Genomic DNA, 21,151 nt, shown 5'->3' with positions numbered 1-21,151 from the left:
GCAAAAAAAGGACATAAATTTAATTTGGGTGCAGCATTACATGACCGCACAGTTGTCAGTTAAAGTAATGCAGTGCTGTTACTCAAAAAATGGCCTGGTCAGGAAGGGGGGGGGGTAAATCTTCTGGAGGACAAGTGGTTAAGCAATGCCCCCAGTCTATCACACACTACTGTATGTATAAAATCCCAATGCCTGGAATTGATCTATAACTGTTGGTGTACTTGTTTTTTCTACCACTAGATGCCACCACACATCTTTCCAGCTAGGAACCTTTTTAGTGAGTGTTTGTAGATGGGGAAGCTTTAGACTGCTGCTCCTTTGTCATATAAAAACACAGCACAGCTGAATGGTAAGTGCTATTTGTAGACATTTGTGCTGCTGTAGGTGCTGTGCCCTGCTTGTCATATGGTTTTGCTTGGTTGTTGTTTTTTTTGTATAAGGCAGCTGTCATTAATATGTAGATGATACACAGGAGAGACGTGGGATTTCCTCTGTAGATGAGCAGTTAGTCGCTGACATATATCCATTTTCTGTAGGAAAGACCGTATGACCTTTCCGAGAAGGACTGCGGGGATATAGTGTTTTTTGATAAAGCATTTTTTATCTGTGTTGGGGGATTTTTGGTTTCCTAGATTTGCCAGCTTTTTGAATGGCAGCTTACACTGTGAACATTGGTATTCAGAGGAGGATAATCGTATCCTATTCTGTCCTTGTTCACATATGTGTGGGCCACGATTTGCACGGACACAAGAGCCCATTCATTTAAATGGACTCCCGTGACACGGGATACAGGGAAGACGTCCCTGCGCTACTTGAGAAATTGCAGCCCGCACGGGAACCGAGGTTCCCAGTACGTTTGCGATTTCTAATGCTGTTGGCGTGTCATTAGAATGAATGGCACACGCCTGCGGGTCCCGCATTCCTGTGTGGGAGGTGCGGCTGCAGGTATTTGTGCAGGTCGCACAGTGGTACCACCTGCACACATACTAAATATTGATGTAGCGCTATAATATTTTGCATATAATACACAATCGATATCTATTAAACACAAATATGCATCCCAATTCAGTAAGGTAGATTTCAATAGTGAAAAACAGTGCACTCTGTGTCAAACAACCTACTCAATCGTGACAGTGATTCCCTCTGTGGAGTATGGATCAACACTCCTCGGTGGTTCTAGTAGCAGGATAAATAGTATAGTCCACAGTATTCAGTGTAGATATATAGACATACATTAGATGGAAACACATGCTCCAGTGCCAGTGCAAGTGGTGGGTGACAATCTTTATGTGGCTAGCATGCCCGCTCACCTTTCCCCTGTAACCCACGGGCCAAAAAGCCTTACGGGTCACACCTGGACCCTGCACGCTTCCTCTGGGTGAAAGGTACTCCACACTCTCCAATGCTCTCTCCTTCACCATCTGCTATTCACCTGCACACATGTGAACCAAGCCTATAGTGGAGCTACACCAAAAAGGTAAAGTTCCCTTTCCTGTTAAGGATTGGCACCTTTGGGGAGTGGGTACCCGAAATTGACAGGTTCCCGCTACTGCCTAGGAGACATGTGACAGGTCCCAGAAGACTACGGGACTATTCACAAAGCACAGCGCTACTCGTGCATACGCAGTGGGCACCCGGCTGAGAAGCTGCAAGCTGTCACAGCTGGGTGCCCTCAGTGAAGATGCTGGTGCCAGGAACAGCAGACAACCAGTGAAACGGGCTGAGGGGGGGACACCTTAGGATCAAGGGACAGATGACTCAGTTTTTTTTAAAAGTCAGCAGCTACAGTTTTTGTAGCTGCTTTAATTTTTTTTTTTCACTGGAACTCCAATATAACCACTTGCCCTCCAGAAAATTTTACCCCCTTCGTGACCAGTGCTATTCAGCACTGCACTACTTTAACTGACAACAATTGCACGGTCATGCAACACTGTATCCGAATAAAATTTATGTAATTTTTTTTTCACACAAATAGAGCTTTCTTTGGTGGTATTTGATCATCACTGGGTTTTTTTATTATATAAATGAAAATACATAACCATTCTGAAAAAAATATTGTTTTCTTTCTGCAATAAAACATGTCCAATAAAACAAATCTAAATTATTCATACATTTAAGCTAAAAATGTATTCTGCTACATATTTTTGTTAAAAAAAAGTCACTTCTGTAATAGTCTGCGTCCTTGCATTTTTTTTTTTTCTTTCTTTTCAACTTTAGTTCCAGTTTCAAGAGGAACTTCACCCTTTTTTCTTTCAATTAAAAATCAGCAATTACAAATACTGTAGTTGCTGACTTAAGAATTAGGTCCATGGGTTGCAGCACTGTGTTCCTGCAGTTTGTTCTTCTCACTGCTGCGGGTCCCCGGCAGTGCCATCCTGGATTTGGGAGCTGGCTTTGACTTCATGATGAATGTGTGAAATTACATGGATCAGTAAGACTGGTCCTGCAGCCTCCTGAAACATTTTGACATGTCCTACGAGGTTGCGGGTAGGGAGGGGAGCTGCGCAAGCAATGTCATTTTCACCTAGACAAGGATTGAGGCAGTAGGTACCAACAAAATATGGTGTTTTGCACCCCATCGTATAATGCCGTTAAAGGTCATGGGGAAGAGAATTAGCTATATTTCACATTGTGAGGGGAGTTCCACTTTAAAAGGAATGCAGGGAGCTAAAGTGATTCTGGGTAGTGAAGATCTGCTATAGGGTCCTTTCACACGGGGTGGACTTGTGTAACATATCCGCTTGCTCAGCAGGGGATGAAAGGTCTGTGTTCGCTCCACTGCTGCAGAGTAGACACAGAGCAGCTCGCTGTCCTCAGTGGGCAGTCGGATGGAAATGGACTGCCTGCCCATATCCATCTGAACCGATCCGATGGACAGAAGGGAAATTGGATCCCCATCCATCTTTTTTGCAGATTGGATTGGATGTTGGGTGTAAACAGAAACATGTCCGTTTACACGCGCCACTCCATAGAGGAGAATAGATGTTCCGGTCGGGTCCGCTTGAACAACAGGTCCATGTGAAAAGGGCCTTACGTTAAAGGTGAACATCAGGATAATCTCTATGCAGATATAATATACTGTATGTATAAAAGAGCTGTTTTACCTGCTAGAGATTTGTATTTATGTCCATTCATTCCTGGGATTTACACCACTCTGCCACACGACACAACCCTGTCTAGCAAAGAAGGAGACCTGGTTTTTCTCTGCTGCAGTTCAGTAAAACTTGCAGGTCTGCTCCCCACCCCCATTCTGCATTTGGACAGTGAAAGGAGAAGCAACACGTTGATGAGCTCTTCCCTCTGTTACTCTTCTCTGTTCTCCTATCATCATGCTTCTTGCACTCTAGCACAACTAAAGGAATCCTTGTGCTGCTTCTACCTCCCTCATTCTAAGCTCTGTGATGCAGAGACTGTAAGAGGCTGATACCAAGTCAAATGCAGACACGTACAAGTTGAAGGATGTTTTAATGCCTTAATGCTTATAGGGCATTAAAAGTGGTGGCTGAATACCAGGTGCATTTCCTGCACCTGGCTGTGAAATGAAGCCAGTAATTTCAGGTGGAGTGACTTTACTCTGACCTTAGTAGTGAGCAAATGGCACTGGAGTATTTGACCTGGTAAGTAAACGCTGAGTTGGGTTAAATAACCCTGCCTCTGATTACCAATGTGGACTGGGGGGGGGGGGTAACAGCATTGTCACTGACCACCAATGCAGGGAGGGGATAACTGCATTGCCAGTAAACGCTAATGAAGATGGTGGTGGGGTGTTAAACCCTCAGCTTTTTTAGTTTAACACACTGAGCACAGTAAAATAAACATTCATTTTAATGTTCTCACTTGCTGTTTACAGCTTTCAATGCTGATTGCCTCTGCACTCTCAGTGCTACTTCCCTGAACTTCTGGTCTTCAAAGGAAATTGTTTACAATGGACAGTGTAATCTCCAGTCAGCCTGTGAGCTTGGAGAAGGGAGGGGCAGGGGCTCTGTGTTTTTATTGATGCACACAGTGTAGCAAGACGCATCTCTAGTCCCTGAATACAAGGGTGGCTATAATAGAACACTGTAAGATAAAGGAGCCACCCTGAAATAGGAAACCTAGGGCAGTGATCATGGTGCCTCCTTAAACTGGAATGTAGGCAAAGATAAAAAAAAGTTGCATGCTCTGTAAGTGATTTAGGGTCCTTTCACACGGGGGGGGGGGGGGGGGCAGACCTGTTTAGCATATCCTCTTGCTCGGCGGAGGATCTTTCTGCTGATTCCCACTGTGCAAGCGGATAACAGGTCTATGTCCGCTCCGCTGCTGCAGAGTGGACACAGAGCAGCTTGCTGTCCTGAATAGATGGTAGTATGGAAACAGACCACCTGTACGTTTCCATCCGGACCCAATCTGATGGACGGAAGGGGAATTGGTCTCTTTTTGCGGGTCAGATCCGATTGGATGTCCATTTACACCCACTGCCCCATAGAGGAGAATGGAGGTTCCAATCGAGTCCGCTTGAAAAACAGGCAGGCAGACCTGATCGGAACGTCCCATGTGAAAGGGGCCTAAATCAGCTACTGAAAGTGCCTAAAAACTGAGAGTTTATAGCAGTATTAATCCCAAAAGCAAACATTTATTATATTGCAGCTTACCAATTCTTAAATATGATCGCTGCATTAGTTTTCTTTTTTTTTTAGGCTTTTTTTCTTCTATTTTCACCTGGTGATCTAGCCTGTAAGTCTGTTTTTCAACTAACAAGCTCTTCCAGATGTATCCCTGTACAAGGATGAGACAAGACATTTTAAGACTGACAGGATGTTTACAATGTTTAGCATTTATTTATGTAAAACCTTTATTCCAACTGTTTACTGTAACTGATTATAAGCCCTCATGCACACTTGACATTTTTACAGCGGCTGTTTTTGGCTTTTGGCGTTTTTTTCTACAGCTAGTAAACCCCCCAGCATGTTATCCTATGTGTCCATCCACACAGACTGTAATCAGAGTTTTTTAGCTGGGGTGTTTTTTATCTGGAAAAAACACCCAGAACTAGTGGGTTTCTAGGTGGGTTTTTAGCTGTAAAAACTCTCTAACGCTGAAAAACGCAGCAAACCAGTGTGTTTGGACTTTTTTGTTTTAGCAAAAAAAAAAGTTAACCGCAAACGCGGAAAAAATTGAAAAACTCATGTTTTTAACATGACTTTATACAGCGAACGTTACCAGCATTATTAAAATGCCCCGTTTTTCATGGAGCCTAAAGTTGAGCTGGAGTTTGGCTTCAATTTGTTATTGTATTTCATTTAACACTCCCCTCCCCCAGACTGACAATGCTTCTATCTGCTGTAGGGTTGCCACCTCATCCCTTTAGCCCTTTTGCTGCCAGAGCAAAACATTTTCAGGCCTGAAAATTACACAACATTCTATATTTTCTGAAAGCAGACAATCTGGAGAATAATTTAGTGGTAGTTCTAATTTTTTATGTAACACGATATTACTGCAAAGGTCTAGGAAACACAAAATTTCAGTAAAAAAACACACTAAAGTAATTTTTAGGTCAAACAAATTTTAATAAAATATAAAAGATGAGGTTGCGTCAAGTAAATACATACCCAACATGCCAAACCTTAAATTTGTGAGCGCCTATGTAATGGCAACAAACTTCAGTGCCCTATATTTTCTATAGACAACGCTTCAAAAGCCCCTGTAGGTCATCAGTTTAGCATTACGGAGGAGATCTTCTGCTAAAATTATTGCTCTCACTCCGGCGTGTGTGGCGATATGTAACAATGTGTATCACAATTGTTGTTTTCACACATAGGTACCCCGACCTGTGTTTACTTTCGTACTTGTGGGGGTAGTTTCAAAATTTTTTTGGGTGGGGATGTTATGTGCTTGGGTGTAACTTTTTTTGCAATTAGAAAAAAAAATTGCTTAACTTTTTTTTTTTTTCATCACATGGGTACACCTCCATCCTCTCTCCTCTCTCCCCTCCACCTGCCAGCACCCGCCATGGCACTCCCCAGGCCCACAGATGGGCAAGTGGGACCCAGATACATAGTGGGAGCGTGCGGGGGGACACCAGTACCGAAGGTTGTGGAAGCAATCAGCTGCCCGACTGCTTCCACCTGACATGCAGGAGTCTGCCTGTCAGTATTATACACAATCCTGGTGGCTGCAACCACCGAATTGTGTATAAAACCCCCTGCTGACAGGTTCATATGACATATGGACCTGGTGGCGAAAGGATTAAAACTGAACACCTGCATTAAAGTAACCTCAGAACCTGTGTAATTAATGTGTTCAGTTTTAAAGAAATGAGGTTGCAACCCTAATCCTGATGTGCCTCCTGTGCTCAATCATCCTGAGTGGGGCACTCTAATAAGGGAGGTATGTTACTGGCCAGATCCCCTGGTGAAAACGAGAAAAATCCTAAATAAGAAAACTAATGCACACGATAAAATCTGCATTTTTTGCTATACATTACTGTAATCTCCCTAAAAAGTATATATTTTCTGAAAGCAGAAACCTTCTAAAATAAAATGGAGGTAGTTGCAATTTTTTATGTCGCACAATATTTGCAAAGTTAATTATCAAATGCATATTTTCAGGAAAAAATACACTAAAATGAATTTTAGTGCAAACAAACCCAATCACTCATTATTTATTTGTGAAATATTAAATATTTGGAGAAGCACAGACACAAGTAAAACAGCACACAGTTGACCCTTTGAGCACTCCTCATGTTAACCCCTTCCTGCCCAGTGCCATTCGTATAGTGTCAGTACTTTTTTTTTTTTTTCTTTAGCACCGATCACTGTATTGGTGTGAGTGGGTATGTCAGTGTCACCAAGTCCTTTCCCCCCAGTGTCAGAATGCCCGCCGCAGTCCCGCTATAAGTCGCTGATAGCCACCATTACTAGTAAAAAACAAACAACAAAATTCCAGTATATATCTCCATTTGTAAATGCTAGAACTTTCACGTAAATCAATTAATTTACACGTATTGGGATTTTGTTTAGCAAAAACATGTCGCAGAATACATTTTGGCCTAATTTTATGACGAAATTTTGATTTTTAATTTTTTTTTTTTTTTACTGGACATGTTTTAATAGCAAAAAGTCAAAAAAATAGTTTTTCTCAAAATTGTTGGTCTTTTTTTATAGCGTAAAAATTAAAAATGCAGAGGTGATCAAATACCACCAAAAGCAAGCTCAATTTGTGGGGTAAAAAAGGACGTACATTTCATTTGGGTGCAGTGTTGCATGACCGCGCAATCATAAGTTAAAGTAACGCAGCGCCATAACGTAAAAAAATGGCCTGGCCATGAAGGGGGGTAAATCCTCAGGAGGGCAAGTGGTTAATTGGGGCTTAGAATATGTAATATGGGGTTAAAACCCAACTCCAGGAAACCTAAAAATCCTCCCTTGCAGTAAGTGCTTATTCAGGTCTCAGCAGATAGCATGCCCCAGCTTCATGTACAGTACAGGTCTATGGACCCTGCATTGGTCTTGCTGACATCAGAGGACCTTGGACCGCTGGAGCATAGGGGAAAAAAGTAAAAAGTTACCCCTAAATAAGATTATCCTATGTCCGGATGACTGCTGGCTATTGCTTCAAATCATAGATACTCTGCAGCCATTTCCTAAGCACAGCGCTCTCCTATTATCCTTTTGTGAATGAACGAGGGAAAAAGAAAGGGAGCGAAAACAAAGTGAGTGCTTCACTGTCCTTCTCTCTGACAATATTTTCTCACCTATTTGTAAAGCAGCTGAGGGTTATTCATCACTCACTTTCTGTCAAATAGAAAAATACCTATTTTGCAGGAGACTTGGTCAGTTCATTTAGAGGGTTATTTATCTGTTTGCATGCTCTGCATGGAGCTGCTTGCTTTTATTATGGTAAATCACAGTACTAAGTATATGTTTTTGTTACTTGCCTATTTATTCCTACTGCTGACACCTCCTGTAAATATTTTTATTGTAGTACTCTAATAACAGAAGATGAGAGACATTGTACAGATGACTAATGCTCAGTAGCAGAATTTGCACTAGAATATTATGGATGAATACAATGGTAAGTATGACAATATTTATTACAGATACTTATATAGCACTGTCATATTATGCAGCGCTTTACATATATATTGCACATTCACATTAGCCCCTGCCCTCAAGGAGCTTACAATCTATGGTCACCTATCTCAAACTCGCACACATACTATGGCTGGTTTGGACAGGAGCCAATTAACCTACCAACATGTCTTGGTACCCAGAGAAAACCCACGCAGACACAAGGAGAACATGCATACTCCAGATAGTGCCATGGTTGGGATTCGAACCATCGAACCTAGTGCCGCTCATCGGAGCTGCTAACCAGTTAGCCACTGGGCTACCCATGATATGGACAAGCACAGCTAAAAATAGCTAAAAAAAATTACATTTGCCCAGTAGAGAACAATCTAGAAAGCTGAAAAAAGCAATTACATAAATAATATATATATATACAGTGGGGATTGAAAGTTTGGGCACCCCAGCAAAAATTTGTATTAATGTGCATAAAGAAGCCAAGGAAAGATGGAAAAATCTCCAAAAGGCATCAAATTACAGATTAGACATTCTTATAATATGTCAACAAAAGTTAGATTTTATTTCCATCATTTACACTTTCAAAATAACAGAAAACAAAAAAATGGCGTCTCCAAAAGTTTGGGCACCCTGCAGAATTTATAGCATGCACTGTCCCCTTTGCAAAGCTGAGACCTGCCAGTGTCATGGATTGTTCTCAATCATCGTCTGGGAAGACCAGGTTATGTCAGTCTCAAAGGTTTTAAATGCCCAGACTCATCTGACCTTGCCCCAACAATCAGCACCATGGGTTCTTCTAAGCAGTTGTCTAGAAAACTGAAACTGAAAATAGTTGACGCTCACAAAGCTGGAGAAGGCTATAAGAAGATAGCAAAGCGTTTTCAGATGTCAATATCCTTTGTTCGGAATGTAATTAAGAAATGGCAGTCATCAGGAACAGTGGAAGTTAAAGCAAGATCTGGAAGACCAGAAAAATATCAGAAAGAACAGCTCGCAGGATTGTGAGAAAAACAATTCAAAACCCACGTTTGACTGCACGATCCCTCCAGAAAGATCTGGCAGACACTGGAGTTGTGGTACACTATTCCACTATAAAGAGATACTTGTACAAATATGGTCTTCATGGAAGAGTCATCAGAAGAAAACCTCTTCTACGTCCTCACCACAAAAATCATCGTTTGAACTTTGCAAATGAACATATAGACAAGCCTGATGCATTTTGGAAACAAATTCTGTGGACCGATGAGGTTAAAATTGAACTTGAAGGTTAAAATTGAAGGGGCACAGAATTTAATGAAAAGAACCTCTGTCCAACTGTTAAGCATGGGGTTGGATCAATCATGCTTTGGGGTTGTGTTGCAGCCAGTGGCACAGGGAACATCTCACGAGTAGAAGGAAAAATGGATTCAATAAAATTTCAGCAAATTTTGGATGGTAACTTGATGCCATCTGTGAAAAAGCTGAAGTTAAAGAGAGGATGGCTTCTACAAATGGATAATGATCCTAAACACACCTCGAAATCCACGGGGGATTACATCAAGAGACATAAACTGAAGGTTTTGCCATGGCCTTCACAATCTCCTGACCTCAACATAATTGAAAATCTATGGATAGACCTTAAAAGAGCAGTGCGTGACAGACAGCCCAGAAATCTCAAAGAACTGGAAGACTTTTGTAAGGAAGAATGGGCAAAGATACCTCAAACAAGAATTGAAAAACTCTTGGCTGGCTACAAAAAGCGTTAACAAGCTGTGATACTTGCCAAAGGGGGCAGTACAAGATATAAACTCTGCAGGGTGCCCAAACTTTTGCAGATGCCATTTTTTTGTTTTCTGTTATTTTGAAAGTGTAAATGATGGAAATAAAATCTAACTTTTGTTGACATATTATAAGAATGTCTAATCTGTAATTTGATGCCTTTTGGAGATTTTTCCATCTTTCCTTGGCTTCTTTATGCACATTAATACAAATTTTTAGCTGGGGTGCCCAAACTTTCGATCCCTACTGTAGGTGCACATACACAGAGATAGATAGGCAGTATACAAGGTGTGACAGTTTAATTCCTGGAATGGACTGTAAAAAAAAAAATATCAAACACCTTTGCATTCTTCAAAAGATGGGATGAAATTTGAAGACAATGTTCTTTCTGATCTTCTGTGACAATTTAAGGCACCATCTTTGCGGAAATCTTTGTCATTCCAAAAACCTCCCTTTATAATATGACGCACTATTTCCCTGTTCATGTTCAATTCTTCTGCCATCATTCACACGCTCAGTCTTCGATCTGAGCATATGAGGGTTCGCGCTTTGTCAATATTTGCATCCGTTCTTTTTGTTTTTGGCTGACCACGTCTTGCATCATCATGGACACCTTCCTGCCCCTCTTTAACCAGTTCCCATCCGGCTCTCATTTGACAATTAGGCAGCCCGACAGATCATAACAATTATACACAAATGTATTATTGTGTTGATCTCTGTGATTGGTCACAGTAATCCACATGGTACAGACAGGGCCAATCATAGCCCATCTGTTACGTGATTAGCTGTGGTTAATCACAACTAACAACAATAGTAAATACTGAATGAATCCATTTTATTAAGTAAAAATGGTTGCTTATACCAGTGAAATTCACTGGTATAAGCAAGCATAGTGTGTATAAAAAAAAAAATATATATATATATAAAAATATATATACTGATCACGTCCCCAAAGAAGTAGAGTGTTACTATGGTAACACTGTATTGCTTTGGTCACAGTATGTTAAAAAAAATGTAACAAAGAAAAAAAAAATGAATTTGTTGTTTTTTTTTGTTTGCATACTGTCACCAGTCAGTATCCCTGATGACTGCCACTCCCGTTATGATGATGCTGTACTGCACTGGTGACAGTATGTAAAAAATAATTGGGAAAAATAATTTCTTCATTTTCCAAAAAGTTGTGACAAAAAAATTACAACTGCAAAAAACTCGCCATGCCTCTTACTAAATACCTTGGACTGTCTTCTTTCCAAAAAGGGGTCATTTGTGGGATTTTTTTGTTATACTGTCCTGGCAAATTAGGGCCTCAAGAATTGAGATAGGCCGTCAGTACATCAGGATTGATACATTTTCAGATATATATCCCATAGTTTGTGGACTATGTTTTCCTACAGCCTAAATGCACTGATTTGGGTTATTTTCATCAAAGAAATGTGGCGGAATACATTTTGGCCTAATTTCTGAAAAAATATATATTTGCAAAATGTTATAACGAATAAAAGCTTCAAAAATTGGCCTGGGCAGGAAGGGGGTGAAAGTGCCCGGTATTGAGTTGGTTATACCGCCTATGCTATTCACAAATGCTTGATTTCGTTGCGGTATATTTTCATGTAAATTTTTATGTTAATCCGCTGCTCCATATTCCTGTCACTCATTTTCTTCCCACCAACAGTGCAATGCACACATGTTATTTCGTCTATTACTTCGTAATGACTGAATCAACTGGTCTGCGACCCAGGCAAGTGCAAGATAGAACACAGCAGAACACACTCGAGTGCAAGTGGCTGTATGACTCACCATAGTGCTATGCCGTGGGCATTCTGGGAATTAAAATATCACATCTGGTATCCTGGTGTGGGACATTTGGGCATTGTGCTTTCAATGGTTTACATTACGAAAATCATGTTAAGAAATGTTGAAGGGCAATAATTTTCCTTTAAAACGCAGAATTGAGCATCAGGAACCCATTTCTTGCTTTGAAAGTTTTAAGTTCAGTTTTTGGTTTAGGTACAAGAAGAAGAAGAAGTAGAAGAAGAAAAGCCGTGTTCCATTGAATGATGGATTTTTTTTTTTTTTTACAAACAACCCTATTTAACCACATTCCAAGTAGGAAATATGTCACCAGCACTCCTCATTTGCCTGACGAAGGTGCCCTGCGTGGTTCTGAAAAGTTGCCTTTGTAAATATGATGTGACCGCTAAATAAAGCTTTGGACCTGTTTTTAGAATCCTTGGTGTGCTGGTGACATAAAGTATTTTTTACTTTGAATGTCTGTGGTTTCCAGCCGGTGGTCGCTGCAGCACCCCCTGACAGCTAACAGACATTTCCAGGAACGTGTGCTTTGGGAATACTACGAATATACCTATTCAACCACATTGCACTTACCCACTATACAGCAGTGTCTCGCCTAACATCCTACAGGCATGTTAGGGTTTTTTGAGTGTCGTGTAGTTAAGTTGTGTGCAACTTTTATTCACCTCCCTCCTTTAGCCTCGGCACATAGCTGTCAGTGAAAGCTTCCGGTTCTGGCAGCTGGATCAGGTGACATTTATTTTTCTGGGCTTGTGATTACATTATGGAATGGTTAATAAGAGTGCACACACAACTGGACACCTGGTTTCTGCTTGAGGGTGGGTTTCCATTAGAATGTTGTTTGTGTCTCTCTCACCTTAGAATTGAACTCCAGGCACAAATCCTTCAATTCAAAATCTATTTCTTAGGGATATGAATCCACTTTGTGTGCACCCAAATATCGTCTTGATAAAGTAGCAGAGAAATGATCACTTTGCTGCACATAGCCTGTGCAGAGAGGTGAGCGATGATGGGACCCAGCAAGTCCACCCTCTACAGGCTGCCTTCAGAATTCCATAGGGGGTGGATACAAGACCAGCCACTCTGCACAAGGTTTGAGAGCAGAATTGACCGGTCTTTATTATAGAAAATGCCTGAACCGGGGCAAAGTACAGGAGAAGTTTCATGTTTGATTACTGCACAGATCTGTAAGAAATACATAAAGGACAGCAATATTAAATGGGCAATACACATGGCTTTTGTATATAGTGATATTTGTTTAGGCCAGATTTGAGCTTTTCGGCTATATTATTTTGCATCCTAATAAAAAAGGTGTTTTTATGTTACATACAAAAGCAGGCAGTTTCTGGTTTTCCTAGAATCACCCTTGTTAACATTTCCTCATGGTATAATGTTTTGGGGTTTAAATTAATATGTTGGCAGTATGATCTATCCACTAGTTCTATTTTTTTCTTCTTATAGATGACTGTCTGAGAACACAGGAGCCAAAAGAGACAATAGCAGATTTAAACAATGATAAAACATTGCCACCTACCCTGGGTAAAACTAAATCCCAGAAAGTGAGGAAGAAAAAAAAACGACATAAGGAAGAAAACAAAAATGATCAGAACCCGTGTGAGGATAGGCGTCGGAGCCTCCGCCAGTCCACTTTAGAATACAAGTGTCAACAAACTGTCAAAAGCTCCCTGGAGGTATCAAAGGTCACTGTCCATTATTCATCCAATAAGCCTCAAAAGAAGTGTATTTGCTCTGATTGTGGGCGTAGCTTCATATCGATGTCTCATCTGATTATTCATCAAAGATCACACACTGGGGAAAAACCATACGAATGTGAAAACTGTGGAAAGTGCTTTGCTAGGAAGTCCTCTTTGGTAATTCATGAGCGGATCCACAGTGGGGAAAGGCCATACAACTGCACACATTGTGGAAAGAGTTTTACCAGTAGTGCAACCCTGTCCACGCACATCCGCATCCACACTGGAGAGAGACCATACGTCTGTTGGGAATGTGGGAAGAGTTTTACCAGTAACTCATCCCTTTTCATCCATAACCGCACCCACACTGGGGAGAAGCCATATATATGTGTGGAATGTGGAAAGACTTTCTCATGTACGTCGGCTTTGGTCATACACAAGAGGTCTCACACCGGAGAGAAGCCATTTACCTGTGAGGAGTGTGGCAAGAGCTTTGCTGATAACTCCCGACTGGTGAAACATCGGATGGCTCACACAGGGAACTGGGCATATATATGCAGTGACTGTGGGAAAGGGTTTACCTGCATCTCCAATCTGAATGTCCACCAGAGATCACATACTGGAGAACGCCCATATGCTTGTACTAAGTGTGATAAGAGGTTTGCCTACAACCGGGATCTGGTGCGACACCAAACTACTCACACTGGAGAGAGGCCATATGCTTGTTCTGAGTGTGGAAAGAGGTTCACCCGCAAATCCCATCTTACCACTCACCTAAAGATCCACTCAAGAGTAAAGCTAGTCATATCATCGGAATAGAACTGTTTATACATAGATATTGTATATAGAAAATTGACCAATTGCAAATGCATATACTATAGGTAGGCAGGGCTGGACAAAAGCGGCATTTAGACAGTCAATGCAACTGAAGAAGTTCACCGACATGAACTGACTGGTCCCAAAGTTCACTCTGAATTTGTCCACTCCTATAATAGCACTTTCTAGAAAGGTCACTTTTAAATTTAATTTTGTACAACCCCAATTTCAAAAAATCTGGGACGCTGTGTAAAATCTATATAAAAGCAGAATGCAATGATTTACAAATCTCATAAACCCATATTTTATTCACAATAGAAAATGGAAAACATATTGAATGTTTTAAACTGTGGCAATGTACTATTCTAAGAAAGAAATAAGATAATTTTGAAATTGATGGCAGCAACATGTCTCAAAGTTGGGACGGGGTCATATTGCCTGATAAAGGATTCCAGCTGCTCAACAGTGTTGGGTCTGCTTTGTCGTATTTTTTGTTTCAACATGTGCCAAATAGTTTCACTTGGTGAAAGCTCTGGACTGCAGGCAGGACAGTTACATACTGTAGTTATATAGTTGGTAAGGCTGAATAAAGACACCAGTCCATCCAGTTCAACCTGTTTGGTTGTTTGTGTATTTATCACTTTCCATATCCATGTATATTGTGTTCAGTAAGATGCCCATCTTAGAGAATTAGTGACACTTCCCACTGAAACCATCGGTTGTGAAAGGGAGTTTCATATCCTTGCTACTCTTAACAGTAAAAAAACGAAACCCTTACACAGTTTAAGGTTAAAGCACGTCTCATCCAACTTCCTTGAGTGGTCATGTGTCTCTTGAGTGACCTGTCACTGAATAGTTTCCTATGTCTCTTCTCCAGGGAGAATAAGTTTAATGTTTGTAATCGTTCCTCATAACTGGTTTTGTTGCCCTTATCTGGACTCTCTCCAGTTCCAGCACATCCCTCCTGAGGATTGGAGACCAAAACTGGACAGCATACTCCAGGTGCGGTCAAACCAGGGTTTTGTAACGTGGTAGAATTATAGTTTTATCTCTTGAGTAAATACTCTTTTTAATACATGCTAATATTCTACTGCCCTTGCTTGCTGCATGCTATTGCTGAGTCAGTCATCAGCTAGGACCCCCGGATATTTTTCCAGCCTTGATTCCCCAAGAGGTTCTCCCCCTGTAGCTTGCATTCATATCTTTAGCCCCCAAGTGCAATAATTTACATTCCCCTACATTGAAACCCATTTGCCATGCGTTTGCCCACCCCTCTATCTTATTGAGGTCTTCCTGTAGAGTTTCTATACCCTGTCTTGAAGTTATTGCCGTGCTTAGCTTTGTATCATCAACAAACACTGAGATTGAACTATTGATCCTAACCTCTATATCATTTGCGAAAATGTTAAACAGGATTGGTTCCAAGAAAGAGCACTATGGTACCTCACTTATAACTGCAGACCATTCAGAAGGTACACTATATTTATGACCATCCTCTGGATGCGCCCCTGTAATCAGTATTCTATCCAGGTACATATACCATCGTCAACGACAATAGAACTCAATTTGTGGGTTATACATTTATGGGGTACCATATCAAATGCTTTGGCGAAGTCTAGATAAACTACATCCACAGGCCTACCTTTATCCAGATTGCAGCTCACTCAAAGAGTGTTAACAGGTTGGTCTGGCAAGAACGATTTTTCATAAATCTTACTACTAATGATACTGTTCTTATGGTCACTTATTATTCCCTTCAATAGTTTGCAAACTATTGATGTTAGGCTGACTGGCCTGTAGTTTCCAGGTATGTATCTTGGCCCATCCTTGAATATTGGTACCATGTTAGCTTTACGCCAATTCGTTGGTACCATTCCAGTCAGTAAGCTTCCTCTAAAGATTAGAAATAACGGTTCAGTAACTGAAGTTATTTGAGGACTCTTGGGTGCAAGTCATCTGGTCTTGGTGATTTATTCACATTAGTTTTTCTTTTTAGAACACTGGCTTGTTAGCCACAATGGTACATTCCTTGCTGTGTTGCTAACAATACTGTCTTGTCTAATACATCCCTCTTTTTCCATAGTGAGTTCTGAGAAGAACATATTTAATACATTTTCCTGCTCCTTGCCTCTTATAACCAACTTCCCTTGATCAACTTTTATAGGGTCAGTATGCTCTGAGTTTGCTATTTTACTATTAATGTATTAAAAAATGTTTTGGGATTCTCTTTACTCTCCTCCACTATGTGTCTCTCATGGTCTATTTTCACAGCCCTGTTCATGTGCTTACATTTCTTATTGCATTCTTTGTAGTGCTGGAATGCTGATGGTGTCCCCTCAACAGTTTTTTCTCTTTAATGAGCCTTTTTTACGCTCAGATTTAGCCACCCAGGTTTAACCTTAGTTATTTTATATTTGTTGCCCATCTGAATACAATGGCTAATTCCATTACCTAAAATGCTCTTAAAGCACTCCCACTTTTCCTCCGTGTCTTTTTTTTATAGAAAATCTCCCCATATAATTGCATTTTATTTACTTATATTCTTATTTCAGGTACTTCTATAACTCCATCAATTTACACAGTGTTTACATAAACATCAGTCCCTACCCCTCAAGGAGCATACAATCTAAGGTCCCTGACTCACATACATATACACACTAGGGCCAATTTAGACAGGAGCTGTGGTTGGGATTCGAACCAACAACCCTAGTGCTGCTAGGTGGATTTGCTATGCACTTTGCCACTGTTCTGACCCCATCATGAAGTATGGAGTGCAGTTTGGTAAAGTTTGCTTTCTTGAAATTTAATTTAATTGTCCTACCCTCATGTCTGCTTTTCCTGTGTTTTACAGTGAACGTACAGAAACTTCCACTGTTTCCCAAGTTATCCCTTACTTCCACATCTGCTATCAGCCTTTTGTGATTAGTAGGTCAAGCAGAGCCTTATTTCTAGATGGGGCATCCAAAACTGAAAACATAAAATTGTCTTGCAAGACATTTAAGAAGTGCCAAGTCTTAGAAGAGTGAGCAGTTCGATCTGCCCAATCAATATGGATAATAGAAGTCCTCCATGATAATAACATTGCCCTGCCTTGCTGCTATTTCTAACTGTGAAAAGAGATTGGTCTCCTTTTCATCCTTAAGGGAAGGGGGCCTGTAGCATACCCCCACTATTAGTTTCCCACTTGTTTATTCCCTTTGAAGTTCCAGCGACAAGGATTCCACCACTTTCACTGCCCCGTTAGTAATGTCATCCCTCGTGTTAACCAGCAAATCACTCTTGATGTACATGAACACCCTTCCCCCCGCCCCCTTCTATGTACCCTGATCCTTCGATACCCTGGACAGTCACAAGCCAGTGCATGTGTGCTGCTAAATCAGGTCTCTGTTACTCCCATGAAGTCTAAATCCTCTTCATGTATCAGTAGTTCCAGTTCCTCCATTTTGTTCACAAACCTTCTAGCATTTGTGAACATGCATTTTAGTTTGTTATGGCCATGTTATTTTATCCCTGTGTTTGTTCCGAGGCTGCAGTAGTATTCTGCCAGAGCACACTTGTTGAGCCTTAAGTATAACTAAAGGCAAAATCATTTTTCAGTTTTGGATATAATGGAGAGGGATTGGTGTACCTGTCAAGTTTTTTTCATGCTGTCTTTGCTCCCATTAAGTTAATTCATCCTTTCTATTTGTCCTGATTACCATTATCATTGAAAGTGAGAGTAAGAGAAAATCTCTAATTTTGGGGTGTTCTTAGAACAGTAATGGATGGTAATTTTTCCAATGGGGACTGGTTCTGGTGACTTGGTGATCCCCAAGGAATTCCTTTAATTTGCAGGGATTGCCTCTCACTTCCTGTTTGACTATGGGCTATGAAGTGAAGAGAAATCTCTGCTATATTATAACTCTCCTTTGCTCTATCCAATATGAAAATAGTTTTTCCTGTAGTTCTACTTTAAGTACTCCTGTTACATTGACCACCATAGTACTTTCTGTCCTTCGTTCACTAGCTGGAAAAGCTTCCTCTGATCCCCCCCACCCCCCCATCAGCTAGCTTAAAAGTTAATCTAATGTTTTGGCCATTCTTTCCCCTCAAGAGAGTTGCACCCTCCCCATTTAGGTGCAGTCCACCTCTGCTATAGAGCATGGCAATTCTGGATCATGTTCAGGTATGACTTCCTCTTTGCATGATAGAGCTTTAACTTGCTTAACATTTTTGAATGGCACTGTGTTCACTGACAGTGATTTTTGGAAGTATTTCTGAGCCCATGCAGTGGTGTCCCTTACAGAATCATGTCTGTTTTTAATGCAGTGCCGTCTGAGGGCCAGAAGATCACATGTATCCTATATTGCGTTTCTGCCTTGTCCCTTGCACATAGAGATTTCTCCAGATTCCCTGAATCTTTTGATGATATTATGTACTGTATATGATGATATATGTAAAGTCTTTGCAATTGTACCTTGAGTAATAGTATTCCAAAATTGTTCAACAATTTCTAGATGTAACTTTTCACAGATTGGTGGTTCACCAATCAAGAGGTATTCTGCCCATCTTTACTTCTGAGACACTGTGACTCTCTAAGATGCCCTTTTTATACCCAATCATATTACTAACCTGTTGCCAATTAACCTAATTTCAAAATGTTCTTCCAGCTCTTCCTTGTTAGTACCACTTACTTTGCCAGCTTTTTTTGTTGCCCTGTCCCAACTTTTTTGAGACTTGTTACTGCCATCAATTTCAAATTTACCTTATTTTTTTCTTAAAATAGTACATTTTCTCAGTTTAAAGATTTTATATATTTTCTGTTGTGAACAAAATATAGGATTGTGAGGTTTGCAAAGCATTTGGTTTTTTGTAGATTTTACACAATGTCCTCACTTTTTTGGAATTGGGGTTGTAGTTTGACTTTTCTGTTTAAGTCTAGTACATTTTTCTCTTGTGTACTAATTGTAATATGTGTAATGGTTATGCAAAATGTCTCCTTTTTGTATAACTAAATCTTATAACAATTTCAAAACCCTTCATTCTTTTGGCTAGCCATCTGTGTTTCTGGCAATATAAAAGTTGTTGAAAAAGTGTTTTCACAGGAAGGGTTAGTTGTTGAGACTTTGTTTGTGATTTCAGCACAAGAGAAGGTAAGAAAACCTTGGGTGGGCAAAGGCAAGGTTCTCAGCTCAATTGTGGTACCTTGGGCTGTGCTGTGGACCAGTAATTTGGATTCTGTAGTATCCACGAGAGACCTTGTGTATGTATGCATGTATGTGTGTATATATGTTGTGGGAACTAGCATCAAGAGTAGAGTCTTTTAAAGCACACATCCACTCGCTTCCTTCTTTTTAGGGCCGTTTTAGCCCAATTTTATTTAAAGGAAAGTTCCACACAATATCTTTCCCACGCAGGGGTATCCGCCATCAATGCAAACAAAAACATAGATTCAGCCTCCTGGCTCTCTTTAGCAGCACCGCTGCTCAGGTTTCATGCCTTGGTCCTGTTGTCTATTCATGTGCAACACCCTGCATCTGGGTTAGTGCCCTTTCCCAGCACTCCTGCTTCTCCAGCCCACAGGCTTGGGCCCTGTTTGCTCTATCAGACTACACTGTGCCACAATGCACACTTGTGGCTGCTCCCTTGCACCCACATGGACTCCTCGGGAGGGTGGAGCCCAGAACCCTGGTCCTGACTCTAGAAGAGAGCCACACACACCTGACCAATCAGTCTCCTGGCCATTCCCAAAACCTGGTCCCAGGATTGGAGATTTCATCCCTCCCAAATCGCTTTGAAATCTCCAGGCTCCAGGTCCCAAAATGGACTTTACAAACAAATGAGGAAAGTGAAAAGCCACTTTCCTCTGCATCAAAAAAGTACCCTGGAGCCCCTCAACCCGCCTTGTTGAGAATCCCAGGTGAAATATCCTTTTTATATCGTGACAGATCTGGATATCGTGATTTATCTGGATATTGTGTCCAGATATGCACAATCTTATTTGTGTATTTGCTGTATAGTTACATGATTAACTAGGCTGAAGAGTAGACATAGCAAATAAAGGCAAGCTTTCACAACTTCCAATTTGCCTCTATTTGGTTCAGATAAAGGCAAACAAACCCCCCTAGAAAGCTGATCAATTTTACCCTCACATAGGGAAATAAAGCTAGTCTTATGTAATATGATTGAAAGTCAGCCAGTTAAGTAGGGACAGGCCAAATTTAGATCCTTGTATGGCCACTGTGGTTGAACAGAAGTTGATCTACTGGCCGACAAATGTTCAGCCACCCTGTTGGAAAATTCCCTGTTGAGAGCAGAAAGTCTCCCCGTTGTCAGAATACAGACACAGCAGGAAGGATCCCCCCATCTACCTCGAATGTGTGGATGGGGGAATCGGATCATTTTTATTTTGTTCAAACCACTGCTTGAACAAAAAAACAAAATATTATTCTATGGCCAGCAGTGTAATCCCTTATTATTTTAGTGGTTGGTCTATCTGTTGTTATAATTACCAGTAAAGAACCTCTTCCTAAACTGATAAAAACTTTCCCTCAGAGGCAGCTGACATCCTCTCGTTGCTTTACCAGTTTTTCGGGAAAAAAAAGGTAATTTTGACTTATCTTCATATTTACCTTGATTATATTAATATAAATATATATATATATATATATATGATTTTTTTTTTTTTTTAAAGTAAAGTGCAATTTCACATCTTTTTTTATTACTCTTTGTTGTCTGTCTTCAAAACTGCTCCAGATTTCTATGTCAGTTTTACAATGTGGCGTATTCCCTATATAAGATGGGGTTTTGCACGTCTTTTATACAGGGGCAATAGTGTTTAGAATCAGTTTTTATCTCTCCTTTTACACATCCCAAGCTTTTTTGGCTTTGCACTGCTGCTTAGCTTACTATTTTTAAGTATTCCCAAGTTTTTCCAGCTTTTTCCAAAAATTTTTTTTATCGATTTTGATGTAAAAAAAAACACAAAACAGAGCTATTGGAGCATCCCCCTGGCTTGAAAGTTACAAA

General features: G+C 40.5%; 1 protein-coding gene across 1 annotated transcript; it reads left to right on the top strand.

Annotated features, from left to right (window-relative positions):
* The first annotated feature begins 247 nt into the window (after nucleotides 1-247).
* LOC149459242 (uncharacterized) lies at nucleotides 248-19,230 on the top strand. The gene is made up of 3 exons (XM_089681444.1): nucleotides 248-349; nucleotides 7,963-8,052; nucleotides 13,095-19,230. Exons 2-3 carry the CDS (start codon nucleotides 8,037-8,039, stop codon nucleotides 14,144-14,146), a joined length of 1,068 nt encoding a protein of 355 aa, XP_089537570.1. The 5' UTR covers nucleotides 248-349; nucleotides 7,963-8,036; the 3' UTR covers nucleotides 14,147-19,230.
* The last annotated feature ends 1,921 nt before the right edge of the window (nucleotides 19,231-21,151 follow it).

Source organism: Staurois parvus, unplaced genomic scaffold, assembly GCF_062004578.1.
Source record: "Staurois parvus isolate SC_StPar_1 unplaced genomic scaffold, SC_StPar_1.0 ptg000267l, whole genome shotgun sequence".
In the NCBI taxonomy this organism is placed as follows: Eukaryota; Metazoa; Chordata; class Amphibia; order Anura; family Ranidae; genus Staurois; species Staurois parvus.
Note: the sequence above shows the minus strand (reverse complement) of the source record. Positions and strands in the feature narration are given on the sequence as shown.